Source organism: Pleurodeles waltl, chromosome 12, assembly GCF_031143425.1.
Source record: "Pleurodeles waltl isolate 20211129_DDA chromosome 12, aPleWal1.hap1.20221129, whole genome shotgun sequence".
NCBI lineage: Eukaryota > Metazoa > Chordata > Amphibia > Caudata > Salamandridae > Pleurodeles > Pleurodeles waltl.
Window position 1 is genome coordinate 153,164,375 of NC_090451.1, and position 21,078 is coordinate 153,185,452.

At 44.9% G+C, this 21,078-nt stretch overlaps 1 protein-coding gene across 1 annotated transcript in view; it reads left to right on the forward strand.

The window, feature by feature from the left end:
* The window catches only part of PLCG2 (phospholipase C gamma 2), a 414,427-nt gene that overhangs the window by 385,629 nt on the left and 7,720 nt on the right, over positions 1 to 21,078 (forward strand). The window contains exon 32 of the mRNA XM_069216644.1: positions 4,432 to 4,595. Coding sequence (XP_069072745.1) covers positions 4,432 to 4,595 — 164 coding nt within the window. The remainder of the gene's footprint in view (positions 1 to 4,431; positions 4,596 to 21,078) is intronic.

Consider the following 21,078-nt stretch of genomic DNA (forward strand, 5'->3'; position numbering starts at 1 on the left):
TGTTTGACAGCAGACCGACAATTGTAGAGTGAGCATCCAAAAGAGGAGGAAAAAGTGACCTTATAAGGAGACAAATCTGGTGGAATCTTAATCAAAGTTTTCTGTTTATTTTTTACTGTTGGTCGTGGGACTTCTAGCAACTCAGCAACCTCATCAGGTTGAAATGGGGAAATGGGGCTAAAGGGAAAGGGAAACAACTGTGATCTGGGGTATAAGAGAGTATCACCCCAAATAGAGCTAACTGTGAAAGAGAGATTGCTAGGCGATTCTTTGAGTTGTGCAGTAAGTTAAAACAGCCAATTAGTGTGACACTCTCTTCCTAAAACTATGGTGCTGCTGTACAGGGCATGTTAAATGTTAAAATCATCCAACTAACAGAATCAAATAATGCAATTTTAAGATAGATATTAGGTCTCTCTTGATGTCCCTTGCTTCCCATATATATGTATTTTGGTACAGTCTGCAGCAATAGAAAGCTGAGTTTAAACCCTATAATGTTTGCTTACGATTTGGTCTTTAGCCGCACATGGCTTCTGTGGAGCTGGCGTAATCAAACGTGTGCACAGTCCCAAATGTAGGCATTTGCCTTGGTTGTGTGCATCAAATGCCATGCATTGGTAACTCAGCTCTCTGGCTCCAGTGCAATCTGATGCAAAATTACATTGCATTTCATATTTATTGGTTGACTGTTTTTTGGATTTTAATTCGCTGCTTGCCTGATTTTGTGGTTTTTATGGGTACAATTAAACAATTTGATTGACTGCAGTAAGGATTTAACAAATGAAACTGCAGAAGACAATAGTGCCCACTGATGCCTACATATTGAAGCTTTTCGCAGACATCTATATCACTGTATAAGAAATCAGTGAGTTGAAAGGATGACTTGTAGAACATTAGGTGACCTTTGCAACATCGCTTAATCATAGAAGGCGTGATCCTTACGCCCAACTCATCATTGACTTAAGGGGCAGTCCTAGAACAAAATACACCCTGTTCTACAAACAGCCCTCCTTAGTTTCTTTTTACCTGTATTGAAGTGCGAGGAATGACAACCCACTATACAAGTTGGTGGCAAACAGCTGCACTCTGGTCCCATTTTGGCCTCTGTTATTCTCTCACTGTGCGATCCAAAGCATTACGGTCAGCCAGGCGGGCACAAGCCCTTTGCTGTCCTGGGACCGTATCACGCATACGGCGCATTTTCCTTGTTTGTAACAAGCGCATTCAAGGAAAATGCGTCCCATTAGCATGAATGCGCTGCCCCCAGGAAAAACCGAGCAGCTGCTTTAAAGCCACTCTGTGTTTCACTGCGCAGGTGGCAACCCGCCTGCACCTATAAGAGGGGTTAGAGATCCCCTTGCAGGAGGGTGCAGTGAGTGACTGCACTCACCTGCAAGGGAATGTTTGGGGGGGGGTCCATAAGACCCCGTTCCGCCTCCAGAGGGCTGCCATTAGGGGCGCAATTACAGTGCACCTTCGCCTCTGCACGTGCGTCTATAATACAGAGTGGGGGCAGGGATAAAGGGACTCTCTCATTTGCATGGGGCCATGTCCCCATGCATATGAGGGAACACCTTCTGGTGATAACACTAGCGCTATATGTGCGCCATCGCTGTCTGTATTATAGAAAGAGCTGCACAACCGTCTGTGCCCTTTCTGTAACACGAAAGTGCCTGGGGGCACGCAAAGCCACTGAAAACGTCTGTTGCACCCCAGGGCACTTTGTGTTATATGGCTGTGAAGCTTGTACATGCTGTGAAGCTTATACATGGGATAGCACAGTAATGGCATGAGAATAATGCGCTGGATCAATGAAACTGTCCCTGGAAGTGATAGTGTGTGGGCCTGAAGTATACATTGTGATGAGAAGCCACAACTCCAACGATGTGAAAAGTGAATTCTAAATTTAGGATGGTTCAGACAACATTTGCAAAGTGCTGATGTTGCATTGCAGATATGCCATTCACCCTCTCCTAAAACATACAGGCATTTCTGTCACTAACCACACCTATTTCTTGTGGTTGAGTAGGGTAGGAACCAGAAGGGTAATGCAGCCTGAACATCCATGGATAAGTATTGGGCATATGTACCATATTTTTATTAATTTGCATCGTGGAGGCAGGAGGAGAAAGTGGTAGACGTCGGCCTGCATCAGCAGGTCCTCAGAACATAGGCCATGTGGTTGGAAGGGCGCAAGCCTTTTAAATACCCAGAAAGATTTTTTTTTTTACTCCATTCCATTAAAAAACAGATAAATATTCACAATTGTCTTTAGTACTTGCAGATATTAAGTATTTTGCCTGTTGTGTGCAAGTATCTGCCATCAGTACATATTTGGCATATTGCGTAACCTGTGTGCCCCATGTTTTAGCTGCACTTACTTGTGTTGATTTGTTGTTTTAATTGACTTGTGAATTTCATTGTGTGTCTGGTAACTATATGTCAGTACATGTATTCATAAATGTAAGGTATTATAATGTTTGTATATAAAATAACAATTCTGGCAGAACTTTCCATCTATATTGCAACTGTTGTGTACCCTCTGATTTTTAGGATCATGTCAGGTACATTTCCTCAACCCCAAAAAGAAGTGGAAAACTGGCAGGTGTCTTTCACATCTGCTAGTGCATGATGTGCCTATGGAGTAAAGGAGATAGAAGTCAGACAAACCTGTCAGAGTAATTTGCATCTATATATAGTAAAGCACCACCCTGTACTCCAGACACAAGTAATGGTCTCTTATAAATTGTTAGCAGGTGTTATATACTAATCTTGTTTAAATCATGTGAAAAAGAATTATCATAGCCATAAACATCTCAAGAACTAAAAACGAAATAAGTGTGACAGCTCTGCACACCCGTATATTGTTCATCACACATCCCTAACCTGTTCGTATTTTCCTCGTGCGTATAGTATATACCTGGCTCTTAGCTTCATTTATTAGGTAATCCTAATATCTGCAGTCATATACTGCCCTCACATACCTGTATGCGAGTAAGCCTTACATTAGAAACCAAATGGCAGCACCTTTCCCTGGCACCCAGTCACCCTGCTTGCCCCACCCCAATTGCTAGGGTCGTTTATAACTTTTCAGTGCATTAAGGTCTGTGGAGCAGGTGGAAGCCCTATATCCGCTCAACATCCACATTTGTTACACTGGACAAAAGATGATGCTACTTTTGGTCCTCTAAGAAGCTTATGGAAGCTAATGTGTGGTATCATTGAAATTCCGCTGGCACTGAACTCGCACACGGTCAATCAGAAAGCAAATTTGTATCTACCATTCTGCTGAGGATGGAAACAATTATTAAACTTCTCTGACTTTCATGATGTGAGCAGCAGAAAGTGTGTAGTAAATATGTGAAAAACTAGTCCAGTGTTATTTTAACAAGAACTGTCAGACATGTAACAATGACAAACACGTAAGAAAAATATAAACATATGCATCACAGCGTCAGTAAATCTGATGTGTTGTACCCAAACTCACACTTCACACCACCTGCACTGAGGTAGACCCGTAAAGCTCAAGGAAGCTTTCTTCACCTTCTTTGCGCTAGTCCATGACAGCTCAGCCAAGCTACCTGGAGAGTAAGGATGGCTAGGGAGACTAACGTCAAGAATAGTGGGGAACACCTGCAACCCATCTTTGATGTTAGTAGGGTGTTCCTCGACTGCAATCCTGGAAGCTTGCATGCCTGACAATTAATAAGAAAAATCGCTGAAAGAAATTTCCTGGAATTTCTCAAAGCAGAGAATAAACAGTTTGAGACTCCCACAATTCAGTAGCAGGCACACATTTTCTAACACTGCCCCGATCTAGATTCTCCCAGGATTCGCCTTTTCAGCTAAATGTATGTAAAAAAAGCCTGGGGTGGGTTTCTCTATTAGAAGAGACTATGTACGTAGGAAGCAATGTATGTTTTAAGGTGGTTCAGGGCACCCATTTCACAGACTGCCTTGGCTGCGCTTTAGGAAAATCAGTCCAATTTCTAAAAAATGTTTAGACACAGGAAGACCCTTACTTAGAGTCCTGCATTACATAAACTCAAGATAAAAGGGTTGGTCAACATCACTGCACGTTTTTCTGCATTCATCTGCACTTTCTTCATTGCCCGCATTGGCGGTGGATACGCATGATGGTGATTCTGTGCAGTGATGAGATACTACTGCATTCATGCAAGTCTGCAGTGCTCTTAAAGTGCTTACCATCTATTTAGCATACCATGACTCTGTAAATGAAAGGGAGACCATTAATTATCTTTAACTGTTAACGTTTTGTTTTCCTTTTATTAGCTCTACCTGTGTCCTCAAGGAGTGCCCGCCATTAACATGAATCCATTAAGATACATACGAAAAGTGTAATTCTGAGATAGCACTTGCAGGACTTTGCAATTATTGTTTTTTTGTGTTTCCTTTTTTCAAACTCTGTAGGATGGAGACGAAGAGCTGTACTCTTCATACCGACAGCTCCAGAAACGGCATGCAGAACAGAGCGGCGAGATGTGCCTGTATGACACCCATCAGAATATCAAGAGCTCCAGTCGAGATGCTGCCTACAAAGACCGCAGCATGAATGACAACATAAGCAACAGGAGGTAATCTGCACCAGTGTGGCCAAACCTGAGAAACGGTCTATGCACCTAAATCAGCAGAGAGCAGGAAGTGCTGTGTGAAGCGTTAGCCAACAGAGAGTAGGCCAAGTCTGAAAAGACATGTCATGGGGAGGCACTTAAGACATACCTGAGAAAGGAAATACTATGATAAGGACAAATCTCAGGAGTGGTCTACTAGAGAGAAGGACTAGGTCTAAGCAAAAGAAGGTATCCAAAGTCTGAGGATCCCACTAAATAGACAGCAGGACAAGACATCTCAGAAATCAGTCGACAAAAAGTAGGCAAAGTCTAAGACAAGGTCTGTGTACCTGATTAAGCAGAGAGGAGGTGGGGCATGTCAGGCTTTAGTTGACAAGAGGTAGGCCAATTTTTCCATGCTACTATTGACAGTGTATAATCTTTGGAGGGCTAACGTATTTCCATATTTCTGAGTTACCCATCTACCACTGAATTTTTATACATCTCATTGATACCTTTAAATGTAAAAAGATTTAACTCACAACTTTTAGAGTATAATAGCAGCCATTTTGAAACACCTCAGTTCTCTAGTGAAGCTCTGAGTGTCACATCTGTCCTGCAATACACAAATGCGTAGTTAAAATATATGCACATTTATGCTTTTGTCAGTACTTTGTAAAGAGCGAAAATATTTTCCCAGGGAGAAACCTCTTCCCATAGACCTATACCAGTTTTATGGAGGAGGGACTCACATTCCTATCCTGGATACAGTTTGAATCCTTGACAGGAGTAAATCTTAGTCCAGGGTGGGATTGGCTCTGGCCAGAGTTGTGACTACCCACAGCACACCTTCACCAGGGCTATCCACACAGCACCACTGTGACTATATTTTGTCACATGTTGTACTACACAGTTCTATTGTTACTGTACATGTGACCAAATCCATTTGCAGTGGTAAATTCATGTTTTGTGAATACCAAACGTGAATGTACATTCATAAATCAAGCCATCTAGGAAAAATTCACCTCTGGCCCCAACTGACATTAAGAATCGAACCTATAATAAAGTTGTATAATTTACAATCTTGGAGTACAAAAGTTACATTTTCCAGCCATTGTCATGCTTGGATGGGAGCACTTGACTTGGCATTGGTAGTTTAGCAGAGGAAAGTGCCTGCAAGCATTAGCACTCCAACCAAAATTTCCCCTCTACTGTTATGCTGACTTCCTCTTGCAGCAGTGGAGAGGGATATATAAAAATGAAAGAGAAGTGTTTTTTCCTAGGTTGGTACCTCGTAGACCCAAACCCTCTAAACTCAAAGGCTTTGATTTAAAATTTCTTTAAAAATTCCAGAAAAACTATGCATTAGTAACAGTATAACAACCAATTGACCACTACTTATCCCCGCAAATATGTTCCCAAATAAAAAAATATTTTTTGAAGCAGTATCTGTTCCTTAAATGGACACGGGATGCTTTTTGTTTCTTAAAAAAAGAGGTTTCCTGTTTGGAAATACAAATGCAGTGATCCGTGCCTTCACAGCCAATCACACTGTGTTGTAAATTGTGAACTGCCTAATTATTATTAATTAGTAAGGTTATTTTGCTCTTCCCCCCCCAACCTCCTCTGCAGGTGCACAATGTGCATTTTGACTTATCAGTATGTGAAAAGGCCTTAACAATGCAAGCTGAGCTATGCAAGCCGTTTCTAAGAAAGCTGTACCACGCTTGCCTGAACCAGGCATAGGCGTGCAGTCTGCCTTAACCACACATATGCCTTAACCACGCATATGCATGGCTAAGGCATATATTGGTCTAGCTGTCCGGGTTAGATCAGGAGCAGGAAGCATCTGGAGAGGTAAGTGAGGTTGGGTTTAGGGAGGGGGGGTTAGTTTTTAGGGGCGGGGTGGTTTTAGGGTTCAGGGCAGAGGGAGGGAAGTCGGGTTAGCTTTTTTGGACAGGGGTCAGGTTAGTTTTTTGGACAGGGAGCAGGGTATTAGGTACTGGGCCTGGATTTGGAGGGATAGTTTTTAGGGGTGGGGTGGTTTTAGGGCTTGGGGTATGGCGGGGGTCAGGTTAGTTTTTTTTTGGGACTAGAGGGGAGGTTGGGTTAGTTTTTTGGGCAAGAAGCAGGATTTTAGGAGCTTGGGCGAGGTTTGGGTGGGGGGCAGTTTTACGGGTTGGGGGTCAGTTTAAGGGCTCAGGGTGAAGGGGGATTGGGTTCGTTTTTTGGACGAGGGGAGGTTGGGTTCGTTTTTTGGGCAGGAAGCAGGTTTTAGGGCTCAAGGTGGGGGGCGGTGTAGTTCTAAGGATAAGGCAGGGTTTAAGCCCTCAGGCCGGGGGGGGGGTCAGGTAGTTTTAGGGGTTTGGGCGGAGTCAGCTTCAGGGCTCAGGGTGAGGGGGGTCAGGTTAGTTTTTTGGACGAAGGGAGGTCGGGTTCGTTTTTTGGGCAGGAAGCATGTTTTTAGGGCTCAAGGCGGGGGCGGTGTAGTTCTAAGGACTAGGGCAGGGTTTTAGCCCTCAGGTCGGGGGGTCGGGTAGTTTTAGGGGTAAGACGGAGTTAGTTTCAGGATTCAGGATGAGGGGGGTTTAGGGCTCAGGGCAAGGGGCAGTTTTAAGGGGTGGGGCAGCATGGATTACAGGACTGGGGTATCGGTGTTAGAGTGTAGGGTGGGGGTGGGGCGGAATTAACCACGCAATTTTCTTTCCCAAACATGCTTTTACAACACAATTTGTTGTAAAGGCATGCATGTTAAAGACATGCGTAGTAAAGACGCAGTCATTGTTCAGACCTTATTGTTAAGGCATGCGTGGTTCAGGTATGCGTGATTCCATCACACAACCATAGGACATGGGTCGCATCACAAATTGCTTTTTCATTCACAAAGCAGTCAATATGCAAATCGCACATCCTGATTTGAATCTGGAGTTGTACATCAGGACCTATGGGATATATGTACAAAGAATAGGAATAGCGATTTACAAATGCAGTTCTTACCAAATTACAATCCAGAAATCGCAATTTCTAACATACTAAAGAATATACCTTCTAATAGCAAATCCCACTGTTGTCACAAAAATCGACCTACCTCATGAATACTAAATCAGGTAGGTCACAATTTGTGACCTACTAGGAATCACAGTAATCACAGGTATGTCGGTCTGTCCGTGATCACTTTTTAATGAAGCAAACTTTTTCCTTTGAAATGCAGCCCATTTTCCTTAAAGGAAAATGCAACACCATTCAAAAGAAAAATTAAACTTTTAAGATTTATTTGTTAGGAATAGGCCGTGCTCCGTGGGACCACTGCTTGCTCTTAAAAATATACTTTTTAAAATGTTCATAGGGGAAGTGGTCCCACAGGGACCCCATCCCATTGCTAATGGTTACCACTACCTTTTAGTAGTCGGTAAATAATGTTTTGTGACCGTAACTTGGTTGCAAAACATTAATACATACCACAGCTAACCGGTATTTGCAAAGGATGCCCTAAACACATCCCTCCTAATTACCAAATTGCAAACCTAAATTGTGCTTCGATAGCAAGTTACTGAATCACAGTTTGACCTTTGTACATTTGAAAAACCATTTTTTGCAACCACAAACAGCCCGATTCTGTGAAACCAGGCATTTGCAGTCTCCAAAAATTCATTGTGCTAATGGCACCTAATCTTGTAAGCACTTACTGACAGGTTTAGGGCTTGACAATGTGATATTACTAAAATGTGTTTAGGTCAAGAAGCTGCTGTGATGCTTATCACTAAATAGTATTAAGGCATTTCCATTGCAAGTATTGCTGTGTATAAAATGGAAGGGCTTTAGATTATGTTGTTTCCTCTACCTGAAGGTTTTTAAGTAATTTCTCCTTACTAAGCATTTCCATGAGGCCCCTTCTGCAGGTATGTTGCTTGAAAGAATGATACAGGTGGTATAATTTGAATGATAAGGGGAATGTTTTTTTCTACTGCATGCTACCAAAATCTCAAATCCAACAGAAACTTTCAGATTTGCATCACTGAATATACTTTCATATTCTTATAATGTGTACTCTTTTCTCCAATAACACAGCTCATAAAGATACAAATCTATCCTTCTATCATTTTACTAAACATGAAAAAGTATTTTTCCAGAGGCGAAAAACTCTACTAAGTCTACAAGTAATAAGATAATTATTGTATTTCATTCATAGAAGAGCGGCTCACTTTTTCCAGAATGTAAATGTTTATTTATGTTATTGATCTGATAGAGACATCAAGTTTCAAATTCCTTACCTTAGAATATTCCCAGGGCTCAGTCTGGATCCATAGATTTTTCTTGAGCAGTACCCCTGCATGCTGTTCGGTGGCATCGATATGCTCCGTGTCCGTTGTTGTCCGTGTCAGATATGACATTGTAGGTCCTTAATAGGCGCCACCCGGTTGCGCTTACATTAGTTCTTTTCTTTCCATGCCAGCCATCACTGATCCAAAGAAAGAGCTATCCCTCAGTTGTTTTTTGACTAGTCTTTTTCAACTTTTGTCGAAACTTTTTTGAGTATTTCACTCCTGGTGCATCGGGATGTCTTCTTGCAAGATCGGTTTCAAGCCCTGTGGATCCTGTCATTGGCTGATGTTTGTGATGGATCTACACCTCGTGCTTTAGTGTTTGGAGCGTGACCATGACCCGAAGTCATGCTCCGAGTGCCAGGCCAAGAATCCAGAAGATTTGAGGGGATGGTCTCTAAAGCTCATGGCAGCCAGGCGATTGGCTCTGCATAAGTTCCCATCTTCCCTATGAGGAAGGTCTTGGGATCGGTCACGGAGACCCCCCCTTCGTCGTCTCACTCCAAGTCCTCGGTATGATTAGGTAAGTCAAGGTATAGGACTGTCAGTTGGCCAACGAGACAAGGGAGCATCGTCGATCTTTGCCTCCTTCTGTGGAGCCTGTATCTGGGCTGACTCAGCACCTCCCAAAGTTTCCGGGAGCTGTAGTGACCTCTGCCCAACTCAAGGAGTTTTGTAGGGCCATGCGCCTCATTTTTGGGCAGTCTGACTCTGCTGGTGCACTTTTGGGCCCGGCAGGGTTGGAAGGGGCCCCTTCGGGTTCTGCCCCAGCACCTTTGGCTCTGAGGGGCACCCATGGATCCCTTGCTGGATCCAGACCGGCACCGGTCTTACCACCTTGACCTTTCCTGGCTCCAGCCCCAACATCAACGCTTCCGGCGCCCCCTGTGCCCCTTCGCAGCACCACACCCTGCTCATTGCTGACTCCAACAGGGAGCAGGATGGGCATTGTACGACGCCAAATCCAGCACCAACAGAGGCCTTGTTCTCTATGTTGGATCCTGAGCCTATGGGCTAGGTTATAGTGAGGAAGAGTTGGGGTCGCTGGACCCTTTACAATGCTAGCTCCAAGACCCATGGACTGTTGTACAGACCTGAGTGAAACCGGTGGACTGGATACCTCACCAGATACTGGCATGCTTTCTCCCTCGACCGTGGCTACGGAGGAGGGAGCGTCATATTCTGTGGTGGTGCGGGGAGCAGGCGAGGTCCTGGACCTTGAGCTGCCTTCATGTCAGTCAGGACTAACGTCCTGACAGAGGTGCTTCTCCCTGGTGCTTTATCCTCTGAACCCCTGCTTCCCTTTAATTAAGCTTTCCGGATGTCCTACTGAGGACCTGGTCCAAACCCAGCACAAGGGCTCCTGTGAACAGAACAATTTCCCACCATCACCCGGCACCAGGTGACCCAGGTTTTCCTACTCAGCACCCCACCCCTGAGAGCTTGGTTATCCAAGCCTCCACTTTCCAGGGTGCATTCCCATCCGCACACCTGGATAGGGAATCCAAAAGGCTGGACACACTTGGGAAGAAGACATTTTCTTCTGCCAACCTGCCATTGTGGTCCGTGAACACCGCATGCCTTTTGGGCAGTTATTGCCACACACTGCGGGATATGGTTGCACAACTGCTGCCACAGGTACTGGAGGAGTCCTGGGCTGTACTTTCCCGAACAGTTGTTTATGGGAGAGATGCAGCAAAGTTTATGATCCAATGTGGACTGGACACGATTGACTCAATGGGCAGAGCAATTGCATCAACAGCGGCCCCTAGACGCCACGCCTTGTTGAGGACACCTGGATTTTCGGGAGATGTCCAAGCCAGTCTTATGGACATGCTCTTCAATGGCATACACCTCTTTTCGGGGAGAAAGCAGACTTGAACCTCAAGCACTTCAAAGATTCTTGTGCTGTGGCCAGGTCCATGGGCCTCACGGTGGCACCTTGCCCCCCTCAGTCTTCTTTTCACCCCTTTCGTGGCTACTATAGCGGCACTCAGCCATGTCCGTTCCCTTCCAGCCACTGGGCTGCGCATGTTGCCCAACCTCTGCATGACCGGCGACATGGGATCCACCATTTTTGTGGATCAGGGACCAGTGGTCTGGCCAGTCCCCCACCCTCTCCCCTCTGCAGCTGCCTCCAAACCTTCTAGTCTGACAATTCCCCACGAGGGACCAGTCTGAGGCAGGATCTGCCGTCAAATGCTCCACTGGCAATCTTTCACATCAGAAAGGTTGGTTTTACAGATAGTCTAAAGGGGCTACTCCCTTCCACTCAAGACTACCACTCCATCCATGCTACCATCTTACTATCAGATGACGGAGTATCACTTGGCAATTCTCCGAGAGGAAGTTACGTGTCTCTTGGCCAAGGGTGCCTTAGAGAGAGTCCCTGGCCAGAAGGAGGTTGTGGTTGTTGTTCCCGCTGCTTTCTGGTGCCTAAAAAGGCAAGGGCCTTCGCCCTATCCTAGACCTTTGGTCCCTACAGTACTGGGGCTTACTATAAACAAGCCAAAGTCACACCTGACTCCCTGTCTGATGACCTCTTTCATCTGAGCTGTTCTGGGCACAGTGCAGTTTCGGCCTTAAACTCCCGAACTGCGAGTCTGGGATATTCAGGCTATGATACCGATGTTTTAACCTCTATCCTGGATTTCAGTGAGAATGACTCTGAGGCTGCTGGGCCTCATGGCCTCCTGCATCCTGCTGGTGACTCACGCCAGGTGGCATATGCGGGCTCTGGAGGGGGACCTGATGTTCCAGTGGGCACCGCATCAGGGGAATCTCTCCGACATGGTCCCGAAATTGGAGTGAACTGCGCAAGAGCTGCAATGATGGCTAACAAACCCGCGATTGGATGAGAGACAGATCCCTCTCCCTTCCCCAACCATACCTGACAGTAGTGACAGATGCAACACTCCTGGGATGGGGCAGCTACCTGGGAGAGGCGGAGATTAGAGGCATCTGGTTTCTGGTGGAGTCTGGACTCCACATCAACCTGTTGGAGCTCCGGGCAATCAGACTAGCATTGAAAGCATTCTTTCGTCTCTCAAATGGAAAGTAGTGCAGGTGTTCACGGACAACAACATCATCATGTGTTACTGCAAAAAGCAGGGTGGAGTGGGGTTGTGGACGATTTGTCAAGAGGCCCTGCTCCTCTGGACATGGCTGGAACACCAGGGCATTTCCCTGATGGTTCAACATCTGGTGGTCTCTCTGAATGCCAGAGCAGACAAACTCAGCCAACAGTGCTTGGTCAATCACTAATGGCGTCTCCATATGGAGGTGGTGCAAGGTCTCTTTCAGCAGTGGGGAGAGCCTTGGTTAGATCTGTTCGCCTCTGCATATGCAATGACAGGAGCATTGCACTTTGCAGTTTCCAAGGCGGCAACCACTCTACTACACTTTTCATCTTGAGTGGAACTCAGGCCTTCTGTACTGTATGCCTTTCCGCCCATACCACTTCTGCCCAGAGTTCTCAAGAAGATCAAGAATGACCAGTCTAAGTACTCCTTGTGGCTCCAGACTGAGCATGAAAAGTCTGGTATGCCGAGCTACTGACCATGGCTATCGATCCTCTGATCAGACTGTCTCTTTGGGAGAATCTTTTGTTGCAGCAGCAGGGAAGGGTTCTCCACCTGAACCTGTCCAGTGTCCTCCTTCTTGGTGGAGATTGAGCAGTGGTAGTTGAAAGCTTTTGACCTTCCACCCAAAGTCAGTAATATAACCTCGGCAGCCGAGCGTCCCTCCACCAAAATGATATATACCTGTCATTGAAAGAAATTTGTGGCATGGTGCACAGACAAGTCTGTTGACCCCCTTTCTGACCTTTTGTTGTTTATCCTTTCGCTGGCATAGCAGGGCTGTGCCTGGGCACTCTCAAAGCTTATCTGTCTGCCATTTCTGATTTTTTGTGGTTGCCTGATCAACCTTCCTTGTTTAAGTCTCCAGTTGTAAAATGGTTCCTTAAAGGCCTTCAATCTCCAATCATTATGCCCCAAAGGGATTTGAATTTAGTTTTGAGCCTGTCCACAATTGTCCTCTCAGGCTTCTCACTTTGAAAACAGCCTTCTTTGTGGCCATTACATCTGCCCCGAGGGTGAGTGAGCAGCACACATTGTCATCAAAGCATCCTTACCGTTCTATATATCCTGACAAAGTGGAGGTTCACACGAGAGCCGAAAGGGGTTATGCTCTTCCATATAGGCCAATCCATCACCTTGCCTACTTTATCCCACCCGGCATCCTTCTGAAGATGAGGAGATTATCCACCTCCTGGTCCCAAAAAGAGAGTTGGTGTTCTACCTTGATTGTACCAAAGAGTTTCGGTGGATAATCACCTCTTTGTTGGTTATGTGGGTGCAAAGGAAGGTCGGGCAGTGCAGAAGAGAACCGTCTACAGATGGGTCGTGCTCTGCATTAAAATGTGCTACACACTGGCTAAGAAGCAACCCCCTCAGGGCTTGCCTGCTCATTCTACCACCACTGCATTAGCACGCAGAGTTCCAGTCTTTGACATCTGTCAAGCGACAACATGGGCATCTCCGCACATCTTTACCAAATACTAGTGCCTGGGCAGTCAAGTCAGTAGGGATGCGTACTTAGCCCGTTCAGTCCTACAGGACTTTCTAGTATGATCTTGGTTTGCAGACCCACCTCCGGGGATGGTATTGCTTGAGTATCTATTGAGTATCTATTCTAAGGTAAGGAATCTGCAACTAAATGTCTCTATCAGATGGACAGGCTACTTACCTTACGTCATGCCTTATCTGGTAGAGACAATATCTAGTTGCAGATTTCTTACCAATCCACCCATCTTCCCGCTCTGCAAACTGATTTCTAGGGATAGGGACTCCTTTTTAGGGCCCTAGTTTTGACGTACAAGTGGTCAGTGTTCTTCATGGCTCTGCACTTCTGGCATGGAAAGTCGTGTAAAACTGTTGTCAGCGTGCCGGGGTGGCATCTATATAGGACCTGCAGCTTCATACCCGGTGTGGATGAAACCAATGATGGATGTGGAGCCGATCAACGCCACCTAACAGCTCACAAGGGTACTGCTCGACAAAAATCTCTGGATCCAGACTGATGCCTGGGGAAATTCTAAGGTAAGGAATCTGCAACTAGATATTGTCTCTACCAGATAAGGTGTTACAGTAGGTAAGAAACGTGTCCTTTTATACAGCAATCATGCCTTAGCTTGGCTGCTTCAGTTGTTAGATTGGGTTAGATTGGGTTAGATGCCACAAAAAGTTTTGAAATATGTGTCCATCCCAGAAACACCAAAGTTATGCCACCATATTAAATATGACTATGGACTTTAAAATGTGAGAGAAAAATTTATGTATTCCCTTTGGTGTTCTTTTCTTTGCCAAGATAGCACACACCACACACCATACAAAGTTGCACCAGCACTCACCATGGATAGTTTTATTGTTTCGTACAGCGTCGAAGTCAGAAACGGGGTTATTAGTTTGGAAGGTTGTTACTCTTGCCAACTTAATAAACACAATCTGGTTAGGCTAGAACAAGCGTCATAAAAAATCTCTGCTCAACCCCTACTAGTATGGCACAAGTAGCAGCCGTTCCCTAGAGAAATACATGGTATGTTCAAGCAGTATCAATTTGCTAGATTTGTCGTTGTTTAGCTGCAACCAAAGTTGTTGGTCCATTCACCACAGTGATAGATTTGATGCCTCACCCTAGCTCAAGGCTTTTTATTTTAGGATTTTGTCATCTTATTGGTTCTCAAAATCCAAAGGTATGGGAAGTCTTGAATTTGCAGGGCACAATGAAGCCAGCTGCCTTTACCATGAGGGCCAGATGAACCAGTTTTCTGCACGGCAAAAATCTTCAAGCAGGGCAAATCTAGTTTTCTTGCCTCTAAGGGTGCACTGTGAATGGGCAAGCCTCCGCACCTTTTCTCGTTTCTCCAAAGATGGACAGAAATTACTGAACGCAACTTTCTCCAGCTCTTGGAGGTTCCATTTGGTCACTCCAATAGCTCTTGGGTCCTGAGGGCAGGCTTCTATACAGCATTGTGTCTCAAGCCAGGCCTCTTCTTGGGTCAGTCCTCAATGGTCCCTTGGGCGTCTTGGAATGAAGAGTTCTTCTGCTTTTTATTTCTCCGTTGAAGACAAACCAGTGGTCGATGACTTGAAATACTGGAGATAAATCTTCTTCCAGCAGTCAGGTAGTGACTTCTTCTTTAGAGATGTTTTCTTCCCAGGTTCAGGAATGTTATGAGGAGATTGTGGTGAGGCGCCAGTCATATCCTGTAAACTAACCAGTAATTGGATTATTCCTATCAATCAGTCCTAATTAGTTTCTCACAAATCCTCGCCCTTTTTTGTCAGCACTTCTCTCTCAGTTTGCAACAAACCTTCCAATGAGCCCCACCCTTACTTAGAGGAGATATCCACCCTTTGCCTTAGTTAGAAATGGATCTCCCTTCTGCTGGGGTTCGAGCCTGAAAGACTGGATGGGGCAGGTAATGAATTGTAGCAGATCGTGCTAGCCCAACTTGGCATCTCCAGTCAAAGGAAGAGCTGTTAAGGCTGCCTTTTGTTTTGTATAATAATTCTTCTTTCACTATTATATTGCATGTTGGAGCTAAGTGAAATTTATGTTTAATCATCACTCTAGCATTTTCACAAGCAAAGTTATAAAACGGTAATTTTTGTCTAGCTTGGCCTGTTCCTTAAACAAGCAGCTTTATGTGCACAATAAAAACAGCCCTCAGACATTGTTTCACATTAGTGGTATACTATTCGTAATTTGTAATGCGACCCTATTTATGTGTTACACACTCTATGGGTGACTTATTTACAGTTTGAAAACAGGATTTCCTATGTGACTAAGGCACATTTCCTTTCCTTATGTTAATGCAGTACCTTTAAAGTGCAACACCGCCAGAGCACAGTGGTGGTTCCTGAAGTGATAAATGTTTTCTCATATATGTGGGTGGTGTAAATACACACTGCAGCGCAAATATGACACTTTGCCTCCATATTAGTGTTGCAGCTTCTGCACCAATTTAGAGCAACCTTACCTAGAGAGTTAAATACACCAACTTGGAGAAACCAATTTTACAGCACCATTTTAGGAGCAAAGCACACCCACTGTGGCCCTTGATGTCAATGTCACAGTGCATAGAGTTTTAATTCCAGAAAGTATTAGGTTCAGAAAAATTTGTAAAATCCAGGAAGACCAGGCAGAAAAGGCAACTTTGCTACAGTCATCGTAAAGTAATTTGGAATTTCTTTATTTACTTCTTCAAAGGACAATGGCCTTCTTAAATTAACCCCTTGGGTGCCTTGGACGTAACGGTTACGTCCTGGGCAGCGCTGCTTGGGTGCTAAGGATGTAACCGTTACATCCAGCACCCAGCCCTTGGGGGAAGCGCAAGCCCGAGGGCCTCCCGCCCCCTTCCATGGGCAGGGATGTAAGGGAAACCCCGACCCCCCCAGTGACTGATGCCATCAACACGCGAACACGCGCTGATCTCATCAGGGGCTGCCCCCATCTCGCTGGAAGCTCAGCTTCCAGCGTAATCAGAAGAGAAATGCTTTGCATTTAGGAGCAGCACCATGAAGCGTTCGTGCTTCATAAATGTCCACTAGACACCAGGGATTTTTGTTTTTGTTTGTTTATTTTGGATATTGCCATGAGGGGAGTAACCCCTTGAGCAAGGGTCGCTCCCCGGGGGGGGGCATTTTTTATAAGCCCTTTTCTGTCCCCCCTGGGGGCAGACTGGCCTATTTTAATTAGGCCGATCTGCTAGACGCCAGGAAGTTATTTTTTTAATGCAAACTATGAAGGGGAGGGACCCCTTGAGCAAGGGTCGCTCCCCTGGGGGGCAAAATTATTTTTAGGCCATTTCTGCCCCTCTTGGGGGCAGATTGGCCCATTTTAATTAGGCCACTCTGCCCCCAAAGGGGGGCAGAAACCACTAGGCACAGTTTTTTTTTTTTTACAGATTGGGAGTGACCCCTTAGGCAAGGGTCGCTCCCATGGGGGGCAAATTTATTTTATGTCATTTCTGCCCCCGTTGGGGCCATAAACCACTAAAGCACCAGGGATTGGTGTGTGTGTTTGTTTTGTTTGCCCCTTGGACAAGGGTCGCTCCCCATAGGGGCACATTATTTTTGGCCATTTCATCCTCCCTTGGGGGCAAATCGGCCTATTTTTGGAAGGTCCATTTGCCTCCAAGGGGGGCAGAAAGCCCACCATAGATGAGGGAAGATTTTTTTTCAAAAAAAGAGGGTGAGGTTATGGCCAGACCCCCACCCCAAATAAATGGGGACAAAGTTGTTCTGCCCATCAGTGGGCAGATGGGGCAATTACCCCTGATCCACTCCCTGGGGGGAGGCAGAAAGCCTTCTAGATGCCAGGGAATAAAAAAAACACAAAATGTGAGGTGGTGGCTACCAACCAGTATGGGCATGGTTATGCCCCCACCCCAACTGAAGGGGGTAACAGTCTTTCAGCTCTCCCCCTGCAACACTAAAAGATCTTATCCCAACGGCAAGCAAGAGGACATTTGATTATTTTGGGGTTTGGTTTTACATTTGGGCCATCTGAGCTTGGCTAACTCTCAAAATTGTCCCACTTGGAATGGTAAGGGCTGCACTTTTTGGACTTTGGGATGCTGCCATGTAGAAAAATCTATGAGACCTAGACACATCTGAAAACGAAACATCTGGGTGAGTCCACAGTGGTGTGCTTCACATGCACCCTGTACCATTTTCTTACCCACAGTGCCCTGCAAACCTCCAACTTTTCTTGAAATCACCCATTTTTCCCACATTTTTGTGATGGAACTTTCCGGAATTGGCAGGAATCCGCAAAATTCCTACCAACCAGCATTGTTGCATCTATACCAATAAAAATTCTGCCCCACTTGTCAGCCTAAAAAAGATTTTTTTTCAAACTGCTGCTTTGAACCTGCTTTGGTTCCCCCTCTTTTTCAACATGTTTTTGGCTCTTTCCTGTCACAGGCACTTGGCCCACCTACACAAGTGAGGTATCATTTTTACCAGGAGACTGAGGGCAACGTTGGGTGGTAGGAAATTTGTGCCGGTGCACTGATCGCACACAGAAATGTGTGAAAATTGTGATTTTTTTTTAGCTAATTTTGAGGTTTGCTGAGGATTCTGGGTAAGAAAACACTAGGTCATCCATGCAAGGAACACCTCTGTGGATTCCAGAACTTTCTATCTTCGAAATGTGTGGAAAAAGTGTTTTGTTTGCCAAATTTTGAGGTCTGCAAAGAATTCTGGGTAACAAAACCTGGTGAGAACGCCACAAGCTAGCCCATCCTGGGTTCCTCTAGGTGTCTAGTTTTAAAAAATCCACAGGTTTGGTAGGATTTCCTAGGTGCCGGCTGAGCTAGAGACCAAAATCCACAGATAGGCACTTTCCAAAAATCACATCAGTTGTCAATGTAAAAATGTGATGTGTCCATGTTGCTTTTTGGGGCATTTCCTGTCGCAGGCACTTGGTCTACCCACACAAGCGAGGTACTAGTTTTATCGGGAGACTTGGGGGGATGCTCGGTGGAAGGAAATGTGTGGCTCCTCTCAGATTCCAGAACTTTCTATCACTGAAATGTGAGGAAAAAGTGTTTTTTTGCCAAATTTGGAGGTTTGCCAAAGATTCTGGATAACAGAATATCGAGAGAGAACTACAAGTCACCCCATTCTGAATTCCCCTAGGTGTCTACCTTTAAAAAATGTATAGGTTTGCTACCCTTCTCTACTTGCTGGCTAAGCTAGAGGCCGAAATCCACAGCTAGGCACTTTCCAAAAAACACATCAGATTTAAATGTAAAAATGTGATGTGCTCATGTTGCTTTTTGGAGCATTTCCTGTCGCGAGCACTATGCCTATCCACACAAGCGATGTACCCATTTTATTGGGAGACTTGGGGTAATGCTCGGTGGAAGGAAATTTGTGGCTCCTCTCAGATTCCAGAACTTTCTATCACTGAAATGTGAGGAAAATGTTATTTTTGCCAAATGTTTAAGTTTGCAAAAGATTCTGGGTAACAGAACCTTGTGAGAGCCCCACAAGTCACCCCATTATGAATTCCTCTAGGTGTCCAGTTTTCAAACATGTATAGGTTTGCTAGGTTTCCCTAGTTGCTGGCTGAGCTAGAGGTCAAAATCCACAGCGAGGCACTTTCCAAAAAACACGTCAGATTTGAATGTAAAAATGTGATGTGTCCATGTTGCGTTTCCTGTTGCGGGCATTAGGCCTACCCACACAAGTGATGTACCATTTTTATCGGGAGACTTTCTTGAACACAGAAAAGAAGAACAAGTGTTATTGCCCCTTGTCTTTCTCTACATTTTTTCCGTCCAAATGTAAGGCATTGTGTAAAAAAGACGTCTATTTGAGAAATTCCCTGTAATTCACATTCTTTTATGGAGACCCCGGAATTCAGAGATGTGCAAATAACCACTGCTTTTCAATACCTTCTCTTGTGCCCATTTCGGAAATACAAAGGTTTCCTTGATACCTATTTTTCACTCTTTATATTTTACCAAATGAATTGCTGTACACCCGGTATACAATGAAAACCTATTGTAAGGTGCAGCTCCTTTATTGGCTCTGGGAACCTAGGGTTCTTGATGAACCTACAAGCCCTGTATATCCCCACAACCAGAAGAGTCCAGCAGATCTAACAGTATATTGCTTTCAAAAATCTGCCATAGCTGGAAAACGTTATAGAAGAAAACGTGGACAGAAATAGCTCTTTTTTTACCTCAATTTCAATATTTTGTTGAGTTAGCTGTTACTTTCTGTAGGAAAACCTTGATGGATCCATACAAATGACACCTTGATGAATTTTCAGAAATGTTTAGCTATCTGGGACCCAGCATTGGTTTCACACCAATTTCTGGCACTAACTGGAAGGAGGCTGAAAGCACATAAAATAGTTTAAATGGGGTACGCCCAGTAAAATGACAAAATTGTGTTGCAAAATGTGGTTTTCTGATTCAAGTCTGCCTGTTCCTGAAAGCTGGGAAGATGGTGATTCTAGCACTGCAAACCCTTTGTTGATGCCATTTTCAGAGAAAAAAACACAAGCTTTCTTCTGCAGCCCTTTTTCCCATTTTTTAAAACTAAATTTTCGCTGTATTTTGGCTAATTTCTTGGTCTCCTCCAGGGGAACCCACAAACTTTGGGTACCTCTATAATCCCTAGGATTTTGTAGAAAAAAAGAACGCTAATTTGGCATGGGTACCTTATGTGGACAAAAAGTTCTGAGGACCTAAGCGCTAACTGCCCCAAAAAAGGCTTGGCACCTGAGGGGAAAAAGGCCTGGCAAAAAAGGGGTTAAGATTCTTTTTTGGCAGTAAAAAAAACATACTTTTCTTTTCTTACATAGTCCTCAATTTTGTCCATAGCAGTGATGATGTTGTGGAGTCATTTTGGTTTGTCTCTTTCCCACAGTGTATACCTCTTCACATATAGAACCGCCATTCATACATAACTTGCTCCTACTGACCCTGACGCCCAGAATAAAAGCTTTGTCCCTCCATCCTCCAAAATATTTTAATAAAGTAGTTTTTTGTATCCTTCCTGTTCCCTTTCATCTGAACCTAAAGCCATATTCAATACTTAAAATTATTTTCAACAACAAAACTTTCTTTTTTTAACCCAGCTTTCATCTTTGACATTAATTTTTTTTTGCTTAATAACAGCAAGTATGCTTTGACCATCTCATGCTAATCTACCCTTTGCGCTGGATGCTTCCCTAGGGTTTAGGAAAATATCGGAGGTAATGGTGGTGTAAGTCTTTGCATATTGTTCCTCTGTGCGTATTCATTTTACTTTTTTAAACCATTTAGGGGGTCATTCCAAGTCTGGCGGGCGGCGGAGGCCGCCCGCCAGACTTCCCCCCTCCGAAATACCGCTCCACGGTCGAAAGACCGCGGAGGGTATTCTAAGTTTTTCCCTGGGCTGGCGGGCGGTCGCCAAAAGACCGCCCGCCAGCCCAGGGAAAAACTCCCTTCCCACGAGGATGCCGGCTCGTAATCGAGCCGGCGGAGTGGGAAGGTGCGACGGGTGCTTTTGCACCCGTCGCGTATTTCACTGTCTGCCAAGCAGACAGTGAAATACTTATAGGGGCCCTCTTACGGGGGCCCCTGCAGTGCCCATGCCAGTGGCATGGGCACTGCAGGG